The sequence below is a fragment of the Aphelocoma coerulescens genome, chromosome 7 (assembly GCF_041296385.1).
Source record: "Aphelocoma coerulescens isolate FSJ_1873_10779 chromosome 7, UR_Acoe_1.0, whole genome shotgun sequence".
Lineage (NCBI taxonomy): Eukaryota > Metazoa > Chordata > Aves > Passeriformes > Corvidae > Aphelocoma > Aphelocoma coerulescens.
This window is the reverse complement of record NC_091021.1, coordinates 35,095,842-35,116,751: the sequence shown is the minus strand read 5'-3', so window position 1 is coordinate 35,116,751 and position 20,910 is coordinate 35,095,842. Positions and strand designations below refer to the sequence as shown.

General features: G+C 35.4%; 1 protein-coding gene across 1 annotated transcript in view; it reads left to right on the top strand.

The window, feature by feature from the left end:
- The window catches only part of LRP1B (LDL receptor related protein 1B), a 515,105-nt gene that overhangs the window by 362,332 nt on the left and 131,863 nt on the right, over window positions 1-20,910 (top strand). The window contains exons 36-42 of the mRNA XM_069021267.1: window positions 1,360-1,494; window positions 1,823-1,952; window positions 4,697-4,823; window positions 4,978-5,129; window positions 5,426-5,550; window positions 8,559-8,930; window positions 19,952-20,141. Coding sequence (XP_068877368.1) covers window positions 1,360-1,494; window positions 1,823-1,952; window positions 4,697-4,823; window positions 4,978-5,129; window positions 5,426-5,550; window positions 8,559-8,930; window positions 19,952-20,141 — 1,231 coding nt within the window. The remainder of the gene's footprint in view (window positions 1-1,359; window positions 1,495-1,822; window positions 1,953-4,696; window positions 4,824-4,977; window positions 5,130-5,425; window positions 5,551-8,558; window positions 8,931-19,951; window positions 20,142-20,910) is intronic.

Below are 20,910 nucleotides of genomic sequence, written 5' to 3'. Positions count from 1 at the left end.
CGATGTCTTGCAGACATGAACAAGCTAGAAGATGCATACATCTTTTCTCTCCCTGTGTTTTGATACTTCTAAATTCTAATTAGCAAATAAGTAGCAAAATGCATGACTCTCATATTTGTTTTGATTACTTGAAGCCAGAATTGTCATTTGTTTGATTGGTGGTGTGGTAAGATTCTTGAGCATACCAATATTGTTTAGTCATGAATAACTCTCTTTTTTTTATAAATACATTTATCTATCTACACAAATACTTACACACGTGTAGATATGTATGGATACATGTGGATGTAGACATAAAATATTTATATCTATTTTTAGAGGTAATATTTCTATGCTGTATATAGAAATACATATATATTCTATAAATACCCACACTGTATTATGGAATTAAAAGCAGATATACAAAGTATGAAAAAAATAATGGTGGAACAAATATTATTTAATATCTCTGAGCAGTGTCTTTCCCAAACAAAACATCCCACTCAGGAGGTCATCAGCTGATTACTTTGCAAGCAGAATGTTGGTTGCAGCTTCCCTACAGAACCCTGTCAGTGGAAATAGAGACAGTTCCGCTTAAAGGGATGTTCTCACTTTGTTTGCCCCATCTCTTTTTTGAGTTTATTATGTGCAACAGAAGGAAGTTTGTATCTGTGCTTGGGCCACTTCAAATTCTTGGCCTGGCTGTTGAGTTAAAACGGTCAAAGTTGTGCCTTTTTTTCCATTTTAAGGACAATCACTGCAGCAGAAAGGCTGGGAAGACAGCTGAAATGTCTGAAACACCAGAAAAAAAACAAAACTTAGTGGAAGCTTGTCAGGACATTTAAAATGAAAGCTGAATTGTGGATGTAATATATATTTTTTATTCTTTTGTCAGCATATCACTCTCAAGTGTCACTTTTTATTTCCCTAGTTAATTTTTTTTTCCCCTATACTGTCAAAATTCAGTGTGTCTGATTACTGAAGGAAAACACTGTATAAGCAGTTTTACACTGTAGCTTTTCAGACTCCTGAATATTCTGGAATGGTGATAAACAAAATTCTATGTTTTGAAGCATTTATTCCATTAGGAAGAAGGTAAAGACAGCATATTTATTGTGATTTTTAACAAAGGTAGTAGCTTCCAGCTGTTGTCATGGCCCTGTTGTGCTACTTGTGCTGTACTAAACAACCTAGAATTCTGGCAGCATTATTTGAAACAAAATTTAAGAAAAGGAAAAGGAATGAGGAATTAAAGCTGATAATTTTGATACTTGATAGATATTAATAAAGCTATAACTGGCAATATTTGCAATTGCTAATGCAGATATTTGGACTGAAGTAAATGAATTAATCTGAGAATCACTGGCACATGTTTTATAGGAAATGATACAATCTATTGGACAGACATGGGTTTCAACAAGATTAGCAGAGCTAAGCGAGACCAAACCTGGAAAGAAGACATTGTCACAAATGGTTTGGGGAGAGTTGAAGGCATTGCTGTGGACTGGATAGCAGGTGGGTCTGAGCCTACTCCAGGACTTGTCTTCATTTCTGAGGGTGCATTCTTTCCTCTTCAGCCCAAGATTAAATAACTTGTTTTCCTTTTAGCTCTAATTTCTGGCATTGCAAATGTCTGGAATTTATTTATATATCTTGGATGGCACTTCTTAGATGAACAGTTTCAATACCAGTTTATGCTCTAAAAAAGCCTGAACAGAAATAATATAAATTACAAATACAAGACCCATGCAAATGAAAATACAGCAGTTGGTTTCCAGTTCTAACCTAAATGCTTTTCAAGTAGTCTTTCCTTCGTGCAGTGACTTGCAGGTGTTTTTCCTAGGTAACATCTATTGGACAGATCATGGCTTCAACCTGATTGAAGTGGCCCGGCTGAACGGCTCCTTCCGCTACGTGGTGATCTCGCAGGGGCTGGAGCAGCCCCGCTCTATCGCGGTACACCCAGAGAAAGGGTAACCTGTGATTCCTGACATACACAGCTTCTCCTTGCTGTCTGTATTCATGGCATGCTGTAATTTCTCTGCAAAATAGTTCTAATTCTCTAAGGAAACCTTTTCACCTGAAGGTTAGGCGTTGCTTGGAAGCAGGCTTCAATCTGAAGTTCCCAGCAAATCCAAGGAAGCTCATGAAGGACCTCACGATGAAATCCCAGAGCAGTGTAATTCTTGGTAGTTCTAAACTCCAGAATCGTGTAACAACCAGGGAGACTGGCCAGGGTAGCTGAAAGTCACATGAGATGAAGTTTATGGATTGGAAAGTAAGGGTTGGCAAAACTGACATCTGATTCAGCCAGCTGATTGTTGAAGGCAGGGACAGCATCAACAGAAATAGGGAATGTACCATCCCCCTCCACCTCTGGAACTCCTTGTGGAATCCCCATCCCTGGAGTTGTTCGAGGCCAGGATGGACTGGGCTCTGAGTAACCTGGCCTAGTGGAAGGTGTCCCTGCCCATGTCAGGGGGTTGTTTAGAAGGCTTCAGGAGGATGAGAGGACCACAGATCACTATTTTATGTCTGGTAGAATGGTGTATCTCCTGCAAAGGAAGGTAAGCTTCGTCTATTTTATAACATTGTGCCACAAAGTGATAACTGGAGGTATCTCCACTCAGCTCCTCCAGGAGAAGCACAGCAGTGTTTTGCTAGTGAAGTACAGGTCTGCCTTTCTGTGGAAAGATTAAGGCCTTTTTACCCTTTGCATTATTGTTACATCTTTTCCCCTTTTCGAGGCAAAACTTTCAAAGGTGTTCTTCCCTCCCCTTGTCCTGACTTCACATTCTGCTTTTCTCTGGAACCTGGAGCTGACAGCTGTAAGAATAGAGAAGAAAATAGCAGTTATTAGAGCTCATTGAATCTGCTAGTTATGGCAAGATGGGAAGCAGGCAGCATTCAGCTAGTTGGTGACATTATTTATTGTCACTGAGGAAATGTGCAGGGAATGTGTAGCCCTACAAAAGGGTGTCTTTGTCCCTCATCAGGTGTATTTATTCATGCAACATGTTTTGGCAGCTATTCATGATTTTCTTTGGAGGATTTTAGATTCGTTTAACCTGGTAATTATGGGGTTTGTTTTTTGGTCTTTTTTGGTTTTTTTTTTTTCATCAGAGTAACTGGTTTAGGGAACATTTAATTTTAGTATACTCAGTGTCTACTTTTCTGTGGCCAACATTTAGTTCACATCCTGTATTAAGAAAGTCTCAAATAACTCTGACCTCTGACCAGATGCCTGAAAGCAATTTCAGCTCTGTTTAGAGGTGCTGTTGTTAATCTGGTTAACATTGCATCAAACTTACACGGTGATTGTTAAAATCCAGCTGAATAATACTGCCTATTTTAACATTCCTCAACATATTTTTAATTTAACTCATGTTGCAGTTCAGTTTTCTAGTCTGCCTGAGTTGTATCATTACTAAAGATGCTTATTGTTCATTATATCAACAACTATGGGAACAGATTCATTTCTACATTCTCATTCTACAATGAGAGCCAGAGTGGGTTGGTTCAGAGGCTTCATTTGATGAGCAAATTATAGGATTCATTTTTTTTCACCCTTATCACATTATTATCCCTCATTATTTCACATATCTGCAGTCATTTAGTCAAATACAGCTGCTTAACAGCAGGTTGATGTAATGATGTCACCAGACACAGGGGGAGAACTGTTTAGTAATGCCCAGAAGACTTTTGGAAGCTTTAAAAACCAACTAACACACACATCCCACACAGAAGAAAGCACTGGAGAATGGTTTTGTGTGTTCTGTTCACTTTATGTACAGCGTGTTACTAAAAAAAAAATGTTAGTGTTCTATGAATATTTGCTATGGAAATCCTTCTCTATGGGCAATTAGTAATATTCTAAGCCTCAATCATGTTACATTAGATACTTCTTCCACAGAACAGATGCTATTGTGTGTGTTTATTGTATATTTTAACACAGATGTACCTACATACATTTGTGTTTGTAGACTCATAGATATTCCCACAAAGCTGTTCCATAGGTTACTGTTCATAAAGGAAGTGCTCTGTGTAGATTAACTGCCCTCATTTTGCTATACCTGAAGTAGCAGACTGAGAAGTTTGTCAAGGCAGAAGTTTGACCTAGCATCTTATCCTAAGTTAGTGATGTATAGTGAGAAGTATACAGGAACATGAGATTAGGTGAGAAAGATTCAGATTGTTCCCATGAGGCATTTGGCAGAATTTGAAAAATATTTTCCTCTCAAATAAAGCCCCTTTGCTCTGCCATTTCCACAGTGCTTCTCACAGCTTTATAACTAAAACATTTTTAAGTTAGGCATCCCTTGTATTATTACAATCTTTGTTAGTGATTAAAGAGCTTCTGTTCCAGAATTATTATTTTTGTTTTTAATTTGCTTTTATTTTTCCAAGCACAAAGCTGAGTTCTTTAAGGAACAGAATTTCGTATTGACTCCTAGAATACAGTTTTAAGAATTTCTTCATATGCATAATTTGAAAACAATATCTTAACAAAGTGTTCTATTAGCCAAGCATTATGATACATTAAATATCTTAAGATTATTTAGAGACATGAGCCTTATGTTTTTTTAAGTGCCTATTTAATATTATTATATATTATTAATATTATGTATATTATATATACTAATATAGTAATAGTTTTGTTTGGCAATGGTAATAGTTTTTTTTGCAATTTTAATTGGTGATTTCTACAACATTCTAGGTATTTGTTTTGGACAGAGTGGGGACAGACCCCTTGCATAGGCAGAGCACATTTGGATGGCTCTGAGAAGGTTGTCCTTGTGAGCCTGGGGATTGCATGGCCTAATGGGATTTCCATCGATTATGAGGTTGGTTCCCCTGTCTTCCAGTGTACCTTAAAATGTGCAGTATTTGTCATGTTTCATTAAAGCCAGCTGGTGTTCCACCTTGATGTAATCTTAATAACTCTTAATTAAATACTTGGACAAGCCTGTTGACGTTTCCTTTGAAATTAATCTTTAGGAAAATAAATTGTATTGGTGTGATGCTCGTACCGACAAGATAGAAAGAATTGACCTTGAGAGTGGAGGGAATCGGGAGATTGTGCTGTCAGGGAGCAATGTGGATATGTTTTCAGTTGCTGTGTTCGGAGCTTACATCTACTGGTCTGACAGGTAATTTATTTTTCATAAGTATTTTAAATTTCAAAACATTATTTCAGTGCCAGGTGCTTCACCTTTGTAGGATTAGCCGTTCCTTAGCAAGGTCACAGGCGGGATCGCAGAATCCCTCGCAGCTTCCAAGGAGGAGAGGGTGTTCTGATGCTGGAAGCTAAAAAGTGCCTCAGTGCCATAGATGAGAACAGGCTTCTCCACCTCCTGTTAAGTGAACTCTCCACTGCTCTTCAGTCATTTGTTCGATGTGAATTAGTTGAGGATTGTTGATGAGACATCTTCAACTTTTTTGGCAGAGCACATGCAAATGGCTCTATTAGAAGAGGCCACAAGAGTGAGGCCACGGATGCTGTGACCATGAGGACTGGCCTTGGGATAAACCTGAAGGAAGTGAAAGTCTTTAATAGAGCACGAGAGAAAGGTTGGCTGTTCTTAAGGATGCTATTGATTGTTTTAATATCACCTGCTACTTTTTCTGTATATTAAAGCATACCAAAATTTAAGTAATCGATGATTTTAGCTCCACTTTTTACTCTTGAAGTAGTTTTTTTTAACTAAAATTAATGTACTAAAGAAAACATATAGTACCAATCCTACTAAAATCTTCAGAGTGTTTCAAAGAGAGAACCTAAAACCAAAACACTTCCTATTATTCCAGGTTTGATGGTTTTTGTTTTGTTTTTCTTAAACACTCTTAGGATTAGGAGACCTTGACTTGTGCTTTACAGAGCAGTAATCTCAGGCAATTTCAGATTTATATTCAAAATCAAACCAGATTTTTTTTCTTATTGGAATTCCCAGCCTCTGTGTCTCATTATTTATTTGCTGCAATTACTTGAGTTTGAGTCTATCTTTTCTTTTTTGTTTTTTCTTCTTTTTCTGTGGGAAGAGACCTTGTAAATAATCAGATTTCCTTTATATTCAGTTAGTTTAGCAAACTCAAGAGACAAAAGTTATTACAGACTCTCTTTGATTTATGGTACTGATGGTAGAACTTCATACTCCATTACCTGACTAAGAATAATCTTGCTTTTTAACTGTCTTTTTACTTTTAAAATTCTGGTTTTGACAATACCTTGAAAAACTTGCTTTAGTGAGCAAAATTTGTTAGATGAGTACCAAAAATGATGATGATTTCCTCAGAAAAAAACTGCTAATGGGTTATCCAGACAAAATTTTTTAGAAACGTGTTCAAAAAGAGAGGAAAAAAAATTCCGGTGCTGGTAGCACTCAAAATTTGCTTTAATCACAGCATTATTTATCCAAAGATTCTGGTCCTTCTACATACATCTTTCCTAAATAACTGCATTAAATATGACATATTAAATAAATCTGAATTTTGAAAGAAAGCATGTTTACGAAGAAGAAAAACACTTTTTAAAAATTTTAAATATTTTTGATAAAAAATAATTTGCAAACATATATGCATATTAATTTTACTAAAGATTTCTGCATGCAATTTGAGAGCATCATATTTCATGGATAAAAATAAAAGCCACACCAAAACCCATCTCTTTTAACTAGGCTAGAAATTGTTAATGTCTGCTGGCTTGGAAGGGCCTTATATTACAGAATTAGGAAAATAGAACAGTGAGATAAAACAATGCTTCTTTATGTGTAATTTTTATTGATATCTTTGTAGACTTGATCACATTAGGAATAGGAGAAATGGTTACTGAGCCTAAAAATCTACTGATGTTAGTTTGAAAAACATACCTGAATGATTTTTTAATACGTTTTTCAAATTTTACTAGGGTACAAATGGTTAATGTCATTGGGAGGGGATGTCAGTGAGCCAGAAGGACAAAAGGGCAAAAACAGGTGAAAAATGTTTTTGGAATATTTTTCTATCTCACACTCTTTTATATATCTCTATATATTTAAGTTTATTGAACTAGAAGAAGTTAGCTGTTTAAAAAAACCAATGTAATTAAATAGTGTCTAGACCTTTTTGTTATTAAAACAACCCCGCAAACCAAAAAGAAAAAAAAAACAAAAACCAAATAAAAAAAATCCCAACACCCCAATGAGCTGTGCTGATTGTGATTAATGGTTTTTTTTCAAACACCTGTTTTACCCTTTCTGGTGAGCCAGTCCTGCAGTGGGATTTGCAAACATTCCCATCCTTCAGTGCAGGTTTACAGGTGTTCAAGGACATACCCTGACTACACTGGCTTCAGAACTGGCCACTTTAGAGATTTACAGCTGGTGAACCATGGAAGCATTGAAGTTTTCCAAGAGATTTTAGAAGCTTGAGGATCTTTTTCATATATTTTCTTTTTTTTCTTCTCAACCTCTCATCCTTCCAAACAGATATTAACTTTTCTAGCCTAATAAAACTTTTAAAGAATCTTTTAAGCAAGCTGAATGTAAAAATGTGTATAGCTGAATCTCCACATGTTTTACATAGCTTCAGAGGACTGTGTCTCATGGAGTTTTTCCTAGGAACACAAATTCAGTATTTCTGCTTTTAACAGCAAGTTACCTCTCATTTCCCATGATTTTTTTGTTAAATGGATTTTCAGCTTGAACTGTAGCAGTTAAAGAATTCAATCAACAGTGCTTTCAGACACTACATATCCCCCAACAATTATGGTTTTGTACCTGAAAACATTCTATTAAAATGTTTTATTCACCTTCATTATGTGGAAAACTTTCAGAAATGGGGAAATCACTATACTGAAAGAGCTGAGTTGTTACATGGAAAGTGCTGTCAGAAACAGAAACTGAATTATCTTAACTAACTGTAATAGTAATTCATAAATAGTCCAAAATAAAAGAAAGACAAATAGCTCCCAATTATTCCTGATTACTGTTATTTTAAACATTGCTTGCAACAAGTGTAGTTACTAATTTGACAATGATTTCTTAATGGTGTGCAATTGTCAAGGAGTAAGTTTTTGAAGTTGGGTTTTAAATTAAATTAGAACAGAATGTTAGGAAATGTCTTCATTGAAAACAGGGAATTGGATTCACACAGTTTTTACTAGTCAGTACATATGTTTTTAATTTGTTAGAAAATGTCTAAAAGCAGTACTGTATTCTGATGGTAGCTAAATTTGACTTTTGTCCAGTAACAGGTGTTTTAAAAAAAAATTAAAACTCAAAGCACTTGAAACATTTTCTAAGTCTTCAGCTGGTTTTAGAAGAATAACTCATGTTATCTTTTTCTGTTAATAAAATATATACTGTTGTGAAGTGAAAAGGGGATTCATTGTATTTGCTTATTAATTGTGTTCTTCAAAATTATTTTTCGGTTGTGGTTAAAGTTGCATTATTTACCGGTTTAGCCTTTGTTTTCCTCGTGAACATAGTGCAAATAACTTTTAAGAGGAGAATTCTCAGAACACATGATACTTCATTTCTTTTTAAGTTAACTAAGTGTATTTTTATTTATAAAAGATTTTATTATGTTTTTTTTTTTTACAGGTACCAGTGTCTGTGCCAAGAACAACGGTGGCTGTCACCAGCTCTGCCTTTACCGCGGCAACGCTCGGAGGACTTGTGCCTGCGCTCACGGGTACCTGGCAGAGGATGGCATCAGCTGCCTCAGGCACGAGGGTTACCTGCTCTACTCAGGAAGGACAATACTAAAAAGCATACACCTTTCAGATGAGACCAACCTGAATTCTCCAGTAAGGCCGTATGAAAACCCAGAGTACTTCAAAAATGTGATCGCTCTGGCCTTTGACTACAGCCTGAAGGGAAGGGGCACCAACCGCATATTCTTCAGTGATGCCCACTATGGAAACATCCAAGTTATTAAAGACAACTGGGCTGGCAGAAAAGTGCTAATTGAAAGTAAGTTAAAAAAAAAAAACCAAACCACCACATATATATTCCCCATATATTTTATCTCAGTGAACTGTACTGAGTGAAGAGTTGGTGATCACTTTGCTTTATAGAGTAAAAAAGTCAATGATGTTTTACCATAATTAATTATTATATTTTATCCCTATAAGATACATTTAAACATTAACCACTTCAAAATAATTTATCTTAAAACAGGCTTGTGAGGCTTGAAGCATGTTAGTAGAAAACAGAAATGATGTTGGCAATGCTTAATTTATATTACTGTGACTTAAAGGAGCTTTACTGTTGAAACAAAACCTCATTGTGCATTGCTTGGAAATGAAGCTGTTTGGCTGTTAATTTTCTAGGTAGTGAGGATGAAGTCTCTGTTGTGGCCAGTTCCCAGTAGAAAATTTTAAGACCTTGGTCATGGTGTTCAGCTGATTCACCCATCTTGAAGTGAAACCCAAGAAAGGGACTTGTGCTCAGTGATAATCAAAGCCAAATTCCAACCTACAAAACTGTTTGGTTTTAATAGAGGCTCACTTGGTAATGTACTTATTTACTCCTCATGTTTACTATTCCTTCATTCCCCCCAGGAGTAGGAGGAATTTTATGAAATGTGACCAGTTTCTAGCGTTTGAAACTTGTAGCTTGGCACTACTATCAAGAAATTGCTGCCAACATCTTCACCAAAGTCTTTGGGATAGGACAAACCACATTTTGTCGCTGAGGTCTCAATAAAATCTGTGTGTCTGGCAATAAAATGTTTATCAACCAAGTCTGACATAACTTAATACAATGTGTGTGTAGGAAGGTACCAGGTTTGTCGTGGTAAAATCTGAATTCAAGGAAAATCTGAGTGTGAATACATAAGGAATACATCCTTAATGCAAAACATCCATAAATCCGTATGACAGAAGTGTTAATTGTAAAAACTTCTGCTGTCTTTCATTTCTGTTCTACTTAATTTGTTCTAAAATATGCAACAAACCACATTCATCTGGAGCCAGTTATCACATGCAGATACTGAATTTGTTTGTTCTCTTACCTTTTTCAGTACTGTCTGGCTTTTTCGAAGGCTGCAATTTCAGTAATTGTTTTCCAAAAGGTCTGAAATGCTATATAGTATTTGCTCCTTAAGTTGTGGATAAATCTCTTATGAATTTCTACTGTTTTATGCTATGTTGCCTAAATTTAGCTATTTGTTTGGGTCAGTTTAATAACAAAACCAAAGAGTGGTGAGGAAAAATGGAATTTTGTTTGCTGTATCACCTTTTGCTGTTGCATGTTAATGGGAATATATTTTAGAAAAGAAAAAAAGTTAAACAGTTGCAAACTGACAAAATATTACTGCACAACTGACATTGGATAGTTGTTACACATTCTGCCTCTGCACAGGGCTTCTGTGGAGTCATTTGTAGTTATGAAAACAGTTGGCATTAATGCATGGAAAAACATTTTTAAAATATTTTTGAACTGAAAGAGGGCAGATTTAGATGAGATTTAAGGAAGAGATTCTTCACTATGATAATGGTGAGGCCCTGCCACAAATTGTCCAGAGAAGCCATGGCTGCCCCATTCTGGGAAGTGTCCAAGGACAGGTTGGACAGAGCTTGGAGCAACCTGGGATTGTGGAAGGTTTCCCTGCCCATGGCAGGGGGTGGAATGAGATGATCTTTTAAGGTCTCTTCCAAACCAAACTGTATGGTGATTATTTTTGATACAAGGTGTTTGGGTTTCTTCCCGTTGATCTCCTATGGGTGCATATTTTAGAGGAATTCATGCTATCTGTATTAAGATATGTTAAAGATAAACTAAGCAATGAATCAGGATTTTCCAATTACTCCCAGAAGAGCAGTAAACCTAAGGGTTCAGAGTTGAGCTTAGCTGCACAAGAGACAGAAACGTGTTGGGGTGACATGGAAGCACAACTTTAGCTCTGGTGGTTTAAAAAGAGATTAAAAGTATCATTTGAAAAGCCATTGGAATTTTCAGCATTTAAAACAGACAAAGAAGAGAAATAAATACTGGGGAAGCACTAATGCAGATAGAAATTGGTTTTTAAAAGAACAATAAACCATTCCTCATTACTTCATAGGACGTTGCTCTGCAAGAGCTAAAGACATTCCATAAAGCATAGCTGGGAATTACAGGTTTAAGGAATTGTTCTGAAGTGTTTCTACTTATAGCTTAATATGCCAGATTTCATTTTTCATTAGCAGAGTCAGCACTCTGAATAATTGAATGTCAGATGAAATTTTGTATCCTTGCAAAAGCACTCACTGTACCTGCTTGGGATGTACGTGTGAACTATGGCGTTTTGTAGAAATACTTCTCTGTTATTCTGTAGAAATGCTTCTTTCTAAGTGAGAAGGGATATAACATCCCAGAATATGTTAATTGCTCTCTTTCATGTGTTTTAAACCTCTTCAGTTTATGTTGAGTCATTCTTTTTCAGCTGGTATTTTTGTAGCCTTCCATCCCACAGTCTGCATGTGATTTTTCTCTCACTGTAAACAGGAGACATTCATGAGGCTGTTTGATATAATGAAAATATTTGATCAGCCTCCACCTGTAAGGAGAAAAGCAGTGTTAAGATGGTTGACACCACTAATTCCATTCACTGGAAGACGTAAAATTCTCAAATTTTCTCATTTCTGAGTTAAGAATCTGTGATCACATAGAAATTATTGAATGGAACCCAGCTGAAAAATTATAGTAATAATGTTTCATTTCAGAATTGAAAAATACATATTTGACATTAATTTTGCCATTTTTTTTCCTCCAGAATTATTAGAATACATCTGTAGGAAGCTCTACTTTGTTAGGAAGAGATTCAAAACCACACCGGAAATACTTAGCATGGTTATATCAGTTCTACAACCTTTTTCTACCTCATTAAGTTGTAGTCCACAAATAGTGTAAACCTTTACTCAGTAATTGACTTTAATAGAGAAAATAGGGTACGTTACATACAAGACATGGTTGTCCCAGATTTTTAGTTCACTGAATGTAAACCTGCTCCTAAAGGATCTGTTACCAGATGGATCTCTACCTCCCTGAAATCAGATGTGTCACTCAAATCTAATAGATCTGTGAACTTTTCTGCGCACTAAAAACACTTAAGACACATAGAGCTCTTTGTTAAACAGGTTTTCAGCTCACTAAAAACAGATTTACAACTCACGAGCAACCCATTATCTAGCATGTTTTTATCTCACTGAGAACAGATTTACTACCCAGAAACAACCCTTTATCTAACATGTTTCCAGTTCACTGGAAACAGATTTACAACCCATACGCAAGCTATTATCTAACACAGTTCCAACTCACTGAATATTGATTTAGAATTCATAAACAACCCATTATCTGACAAATTTTCACCTCACTGAACAGATTTGCAACTCATAAACAACCCATTAGCTAACACATTTTCGGCTCAGGGAAGGTGGATATACAGCATATAAACAACTTTATCTAACTTGTTCCAGTTCACTAAAAACAGATTCAAAACTCACCAAGAATCCTGTACCTGGTGGGGTCCTGTCTTCAGCAGCAAGAAACAATGACAACAACAACAAACCAGGATGTGCACAGTGTGCCTTGCCCTAACACCTTTATTATTTGTGCAATGTAGGGGTTTTTTTTGGAGAGGATTCTTTCATATCTCTAAACTCTGCTTTGGTCAATCAGCAGCAGATTTCTCTTTCTTATTTTTCTAAGTAATTTTAACAGGTTAATCTTTCTTATTCCTACTTCTTAAAAAAAGTTTACCTTTTTCTTGGCCTGTGATTTCCCACAAATATTCTTTTGGCTGATCTAAGTTGTTTCAAAGCTTATGTCTATACAAAGAAGCCTTTTTAGAAGAAAAACTTTTAAGTTTCAATTTATAGGCTATTAGTGCTTTTTAAATATATTTATCATAGGGAGAAGTTTGAAGTAATATATTCATTAACCAAAGCCTTCCTCAGTGTATCTTTAGAAAAACAGTGCAGTGTTCAAATAGGTTTAATACAGTGGTACAACAGTAGACAGAAGACCAATGAGCAAGTTAAAAATTAAAAAAAAAAAAGGTGGAGGCAAGGAAAAACAAACAAAAAAAACAAATGAGAAGGAGGGAAAAGTATTAAGATGAGATACACTCGGTGAGATGTTTTTTTTCCTCCTGCCTGTGTAAACAACAGCACTGAGACATTTTGCCAATGTAATGTCTTTCACAGCACAAAAGGGAAATGTTACGTGAAAAAAACGCTCCTGTTTTGAACCTGAGGCACTCATGCCCATGGAACACAAAAATCTTTTCACTGCTAACATAAAGTGTCAGATCCTGTGATGTATTTTAAGGCTTTTTACAGTCTGAATCTTTTAAAGGTGTTCCAATGTGTGCTACTATTCTTCCTAACTAAATGGGTCCAATTTAACTGTCAAAAAGGCATTTATGTTCCCATTTCTCTTACAGAGCATTACATTTTGTACATTGTATGAGATCCCTTTAGTTTTGGAGCTTTCTTCTCCAGGAAAGAACTTTTTAATCTGTTAAAAATAAATACTTGAATATTGCTGCTTTCCATTTCATAAATAAATGGGATTCATTATTAAATGTATGTGTTGGAATAGAGGTCCAGTGATTTTCACCTTTTAAAGGAGGGAAAGTGAGAGGCTGTTGTTAAGTCTAGGATATTTATATAGTAAAACATAGTATTATTACAATGCCAATGCTGTTAGAGGAAAACAAAGTGTCTGGTTTGTCAATGGAATTTGTTTCTGTATGTTGTTGCATATTAGAGAATCAGTCACAGAATGTTTTGGTTGGAAGGGACCTTAAAGTTCCCACAACCTGCCAAGGCAGGGACACCTTCCACTAGGCTAAGATTAGTGGGTAAAACCTGTGAGTTGTTGTTATAGGTGGATGAAGTTTACAAATTTTAAATCAAGCATTTTTTTTTTTAATTTTAGAAATGTGTATTCCTGCACATTTCATGCTTTGTTTAGGTGTTCCTGGTGTGAAACTCTGAAATGTATTCATGATGGGAGCTGCCTCACACTGATCTTTTAGTTTGGTATGTCCCAAGCATTCCCAAGCATTCCTCAGTAGTGAGGAAAGGTGTTTCTTTCTGCCTGCTGCACTTGAGAGTGTTCCTGAAGAATTAATAATGTCTGTGACTGAGTCAACTTTAAACATTGCCCTCAAATTTATATTGATGTACATATTTGCTACCTTTTTCCTTCAGCAGCTGTGACTTAGTTGCATAAAGTGTAAAAATACGTTTGGTGAATTGTCAGGAAAAAGCTACCCAGAGGAACATCTCTCAAATGTTATTGTTTTTTTAATTTTTTTCTAAAGAGTAATGTGATCCAGCAAATATTATTAGATTGCAAGGCTATTCTGGCATTAATGCCTCAAATAGCTCTTTTTCAAGAGTAATAACAGAAATGTGTGATTATACATATTTATTGGAAGGCTTATTAGGATAGTCATGGTATTGTTCTGAAGGTGGTAAGGGTGAATAGTTCTGGGGTTTTTATAGAGTCTATATGTAATGCATAAGAAGATAATGTGGGCTCCTGTAATTAGGAAAACACTTCTTCCATCACAATTGTTGAGATTTTTAATAATCCAGTAAAATACTTTCACCTCTATAGGTTAGCTTTCCATTCTAGATCTCTTTCTGCTTTTAAAACTTCTTTTATGTTGATATGTTTAACTACATTGAAGTTATGATGTTACAACACTTGCTAACTGGTAATGACTTGATGAACCACACTGGGAGGGTTCCAGTTACAGTTTCACAAAATACTATTGGTTTTCTAAATTGTTGAGTTCCATGCATTTCCTTAAGCTTGTGATGTGTCATTCTTTGCTACATTATTCCTGCTGTGACCCTAAGACAATCTCTAAATTTAATAACAGAGTAAGTTATATATCAGATAATGAAGGACAGAGTGTTGCAGGTCTGTGATTTTCCTTGGTAAATAATCAGGGAACATTTGTGGAAGGGCTCTATCCATTGTCTAGAAAAAAATAATTGGAGGTAGATATAGATTTCATCATAAAAAGCTGTTGGTTATTATGGAAGACACCAAGTGTTTTGCTAGATATGAGATTTCAGTATTGCACTTTCCCCAAAAAAACTGAAAAGATTGAGGGGTTTTTTTCTGCTTTTAGAATGGTCTTATATTTCTTTATATCATTCCCAAGGAATGTTCATTCTTGCCAGTACTGGCTCAGGAAGTTTGAAGAAGTAATAAGGTCACATCCATGGAGATGTTTGTAGTTTTTTTAAGCTAATTGTTACCTTGAAGAACCAAAGCCTTTGCTTATGCTGTCTTATTGCATTTAATAATCTTTAATGTGGGATAGCTTATAGCATGGGTTTATTTTTTCAAGATATAGAAAAATGGTACAGGTGTTTGGTGATTCTTGGTATAATTTTAGCAAACTTTACATCTGCTCTGAAACAAAATTATATTCTCAGGCTAAATAGAACGATGGCATAATTGGTTATTGCAGTTTATGATAAACTTACTACTGTGTGAGAACTTTTATTTAGCAAAAGGTTTCCTGGTACTTGAAGAGCAAAGTGAGGGTGAGAATTATGTAAAGTTCTGGTTGTGCAGTCAGTGAGAGATGTGAATAGAAACGCATTCCTTCAGATGCCTTATTGCTGGTGAGGCTCTGCTTTCACCCCAGATCAAACAGTGACCCCTTGTTACCTATCACCATAATCTTTCACAAACAGAGTGACAGAAACCACGACCCCCTCCTGTGACCAGTCTGCTGTAACCATCCACAGGCTGAATCCTGAAAGGGAAATTGCAAAACCCAAGTCAGAGAATGAATAAAGATCAAGCAGGTGTTTCACTACTGATCATTAAAGCCATCTCCAATGTTCTGATATCAAAGTACTGTTTATGCTCAATTTCATTACTTTGATGGCTTTTCAGTGTTAAAAAAAAATAATGATGTTGACAGTTGTTCTTGCTTTACATCATTGTTAAGGAAAAGGAGTTGGTTAAAATGGTAAATTAAAGGAAAAAGGTAATTGAAGTGGTGCAACTAGAAAAGTTTTGACTGTAAACTTTCTAGATGGTTTTAAAAACAGAAGATAAGAAGTAAAAATCTATGAAATGGAGAACTAGTGTGTGTGTGTGTGTGTGTGTGTGTGTGTGTGTATAACCAAAATCAGTGGCAAGTATTATTGGATTATTTAAACCTTGTCCTTTATTATTTATATTTTCTGGCTGCAATAATAAGGGAGCATATTCTGAGTTCTTCAGTTATTGATTTTTTTTGCTTGTCTGTTCCCTGAGAAAGTCAGATGAAGATCAGCATTGACAATATTTATAGGCTGTGTCTCATCTGTGGGATGCAATCTATCTTCGTTAACTTCAGTAAAAGTGATAGATAGCATTTGGCAACGTAATGATGTGATCACTCTGGCATTGCCTTTGTAAATCATAAGCTGTTGCATTCTCTTGTGTAGATATTTAATCAGTTATACACCCCATTACTGATTTAATTCGGAACGTCAGTGGCAGGTGAATAATGTGAGTATTTGTATATTAATATCATATTGTATTAATGTTCTTTTCATTTAAGTATGCTATTCATGTGAAAATCATAAACTGTTGCTTCATGGCTTGAATAAATTTAATCAGTGCTGTAGGCATCTAATGCCATCAGTGTTTTAATTCAATATGTCAGTGAAACAAATGGGATTCCTTTCATTTCCAGTTTCTTTATGCTTTACCAGTTCAGAATATTATATGATGCTGCAAAAATATGAAGCTTAGAGTAAACAAATTGCTAATTTTCAACCTGTCAGTGGCATTTGGGACTAAATCCCCCAACTGTAGCACCAGAGAGGACAAGTACATATTTCCAATGTATTTTATAGTAACTGAATGTCTAATGATAAAGTAAATTTAAGGAAAAAAGTGCTCTAGAATATTCTTTAAAGGAGTATGAAATAAGTAAATATAAAATAATATCTATGCAAACCAGTGATGATATAACACTGAAATGCAGTTGCTCAGGAATATTCTTCAGTGTCCTGTCTTTAGCAATATGAAGTTGCTGGAAAGTTTTCATTTTAAGGAACAGTATAAAGGTCTAGAGGACCATTTCTAGCATAATTCCTGTCCTTGGTCACTGTTTTATCATTGATAAAAGATTTACAGGAACTTAAAGATTCATCAATAACCTCTAAACAAAACAAAGCAAAACAAACCCCTAGAAATGTATAAACTAACCCAAAAAAATTGTATTAGCAGTGAGAAATTCTTATCCTGAAGATTTGCCTGAATGGTGCACTGCTGGCACATCCACTTCACACCACGTGCTAACAGCAAAGTTACTTGTGTTATGCATTGGAAGAATTTATCTAAAAGTTGTATTGCTCTCTAAATCTTATGCCCTTGACTTTAAAACCACCTTATTTATAGATTTCTAAAGCTATTAAATGAGTCACTCCTATATTGGTGGAGTTCTCAATTCCGTAAGTACAGAACATGATAAAACTAAAAGTTTATTAGCAAATAAAAGAGTGTGCCTGGTGTAAATCCTTCAGAATTAATACTTTTGGTGGAGTTAAAAAAATGCACTTGGTGTGTGTTTGCAGCAGTTAGTTTTCTATTTAATTAATATTTTTTTTTGCTGTCTTAAAACAATTTAAGTCTTCTGATTTTTTTTTTTTTTAGGAGCATATTTTTTTACTCTGTTTTTCTGTTTGAGTTATTTATGAAACAATTTTCATCTACAGGATACTCCCCTGAACCTTATCTTTGAATTAAGTTTTATAGTTTGCTTTCTTTTAGCTCTGCTCTGCTGGAACATATGTATATATGACCAAGGTTTTTTTGCAAAATTGCGTATTTTAGGTATTTTATTAAAACATTTTTCATCTGTATGCTAAATGTTTGCTTGTCTCCATACATGCCATAACCTTCCATGTTGCTCTTCTCTAAAAACTTAGAAATTGCCATTTTATGAATAGTAACTTGAATTTAAACCTTCTTCTGTCACCATTTACAGGCCTAAACATGGAACTGCAGTATGATGTGTTTGTCCTGTGTACAAAGGGGAAACTTTGCTTTCTGATACCTGTGGGGAAAATCAATTCTCCTCTTTAGTACAGAGATTACTCATAAAACAACAAATCTGGTATCGAAGAGCACTTTCATCCTTGTAGTTGAGTTTTAGTTGATCACATCTTGCTGTGACAGGAACAACATCCTTACCTTTTGTCTGCTACAGAGGAGTTTTGGGCCATGTTGTGTAATCAGTTTGCTCTCAAATTTCTTGACAGGTTCAGACAGGAAAGAAAGCTAAAGTTGATAGAAATTCAAGAGGTTACGCAAGAAAAATTATTTTTATTTTTTTCTGTTATCTTACAAATGCAGAGCTGTAAATGCTCTGGTGGTGTGTTCATTACAGATACAGGGTAGAATTGTTGGAAAACACCAATACATGTGTTATTTTGTGCTAGAATCACAGAATATCCGAGTTGGAAGGGACCCATGAGGACCATCGAGACCAAGTTGTGGTTCCACACAGGGAAACCTAATAGTTGAACCAGATATCTAAGAACATTTGTTTTGGTTTAGGGAACTGTATGTAGTGGCAAATTTGGATTCCGTGTATAATTTTAATGAAAATCTGTCGTGATATTTGAAAGAGCTGATTATCTTTGAATTTCAGTTGGTGATTTCTAAAACCTTCTCTGTATTTCAATATTTTGAGCTACTTGTAGGTGAGCTGAAGGTATATGTTTTTTTCTTTGTCAGTTCTGTTTCATAAGTAGGCAAACTATTTTTACATATATTCACCTCCCTTTAAGGAATGTCATCACATTTATTTTTTTTCTGTTGTGTCTTCTTGAAGACAAATCACTGATACTTCTGCACAGATACATCACAAAATGTAGTCAGAAGATAGCCAAATGCTTTAACAAGAAAGATACAAAAAACAGATAAATAATTATTTTTCTCATAGTTCTGATTTATTTGCTTCAAAGTTTTCTTTCAGTATTGGCTTTTTCAGCATGACCAAACTCTTTTTGGGACTTTCTGTTCTGTATGTATGAATTGCATAGCGAAAATTACATCTTTCAGCAAGCTGAATGTAAATTGTAATAGCCAACATAATGTAATACTAATTATATTTCTAAATTTTTGCCTTCTGTAGCTCATTAATAAGCTACATGGACCTTCTGATTGAAAAATATTTGTTTCTAGCAAAATAATAAGTGAAGTTACCAACATATGTATTTTTGTAGTAATTAAAAAATAATGGTAGGGAATAATTATTCCCATTTCTCAGAGTCTGCCACTTTTATATATTGGGATTAAATACAATTTATCTTTTCAGGACATTAAATATATGTTTTAGTTGATTACTAATATTTTCTTTTTTTTTTCCTAGCTCACAGTTTTTTGTGTTGAATGAGTGTGGTGTCATGGCTTGTTAAAATTATATATTGATACTGAGACCTTCAGAGTTGGTATTTTTTCAGTATTTTTCAGGTGTTTAACAAAAGCCAACAGAGTTAATAACAACAGGACACTTTGATCCCTATTAATGTAATGTGTCAGTGTTAGAAAATAGAGAGAGCTAAATAATACAAGCAACTAGTGAAAAAATGCCCAAGACTGGGTTTAAATGATATTTGAAGACATGACTAAATAATTGTTGTCTTGAATGAATGTTTGTCCTTTCTGATGTATTATCTGGGGGCACTGTAGTGGTAATATTAGTTTGATGATTGTTAGAATTGACCAATAAGGTACAGGGTATTAACCCTGTGGTCTTGCCCTCCATGTTCTTTTTAATTTAAATTTATGAAAAAAAAAAAAAGAGATGAGATTTTGATTCCAATGAAAATAAACACATGGTACAATAATGGCAGAGTCAGTTGGCTGAAATAGCTGAACCCTGTGAGTCTGCAGGATCAGCTCTGGGGACAATTGAAACCAAACATCTCGTTAGCAGGAGTTTTATCTGCTCTGTCTGTCACCGTGTCTTGCAGATGTCGGGTCAGTGGAGGGCCTGGCTTATCACAGAGCATGGGACACTCTGTACTGGACCAGCTCCACCACGTCCTCCATCACCAGGCACACCGTGGACCAGCGGCGCCGCGGGGCGTTCAACCGCGAGGCCGTGATCACCATGTCTGAGGATGACCATCCCCACGTGCTGGCCCTGGATGAATGCCAAAAGTAGGTGTTAGATCTCTCCTGCAACATCCTGATTCTTGCCTGGTGTCAAGCAGCACTTTGTTTTAGTCAACCAAGATTGCTGAACCCTACAAAGGTTGATTAGATTTCTCTGTTTAGGAGACAAATGTTAACGTGTGTTGTTGTTAGTATCTTTTATTGTCTTCCTCTTATAAAGGAGTTGCAGAATTAAGATTCAGCATTTTATATGTTTTTATGTTTCAGATCAAATAGTCATTGCATTTTCATGAAACGTTAAAGAATTCGAGCTGCTTTTCTTAAGAGTGAGCTAAATGCAAATTATTGAGTGGTCGTTTTCTCAGACATGTTACTCTTATTGCTTAAGTGAAAAATAAAATTAATTTAAGCACTTACAGAAAGAAGTCTGAGTTTCTTGTATGCAAAATAGAGGCCCATGTGTTTATCACACATATTGGTGTGGTATAAAAGTATGTAACAATGGACAAAATCCTGCAAAGAAGTATAATTTAGTTCCTTCCTGCCACTCTCAAAAATACTGTGTTAGTGAGAGGATTTTTATTTTTGCTTCAGTCTTACACATTTGAGGTACTTCAATTTTTTCTGTTAACTCTATGAGAAAGGCAACCTGCTTTTTTCTGCTTCTTGTAACTGTCTCTCTCTTTTGGGGAGGTTGGGGAACATTTCTGCCATATTAAATTCTATTTTTCATTTGTGGTAGCTGAATGTACAAAGCTCCATGAGTAGTGGAGCTTATTTCCATGTGTGACTTCATGTCCTGTTAATGCAAATC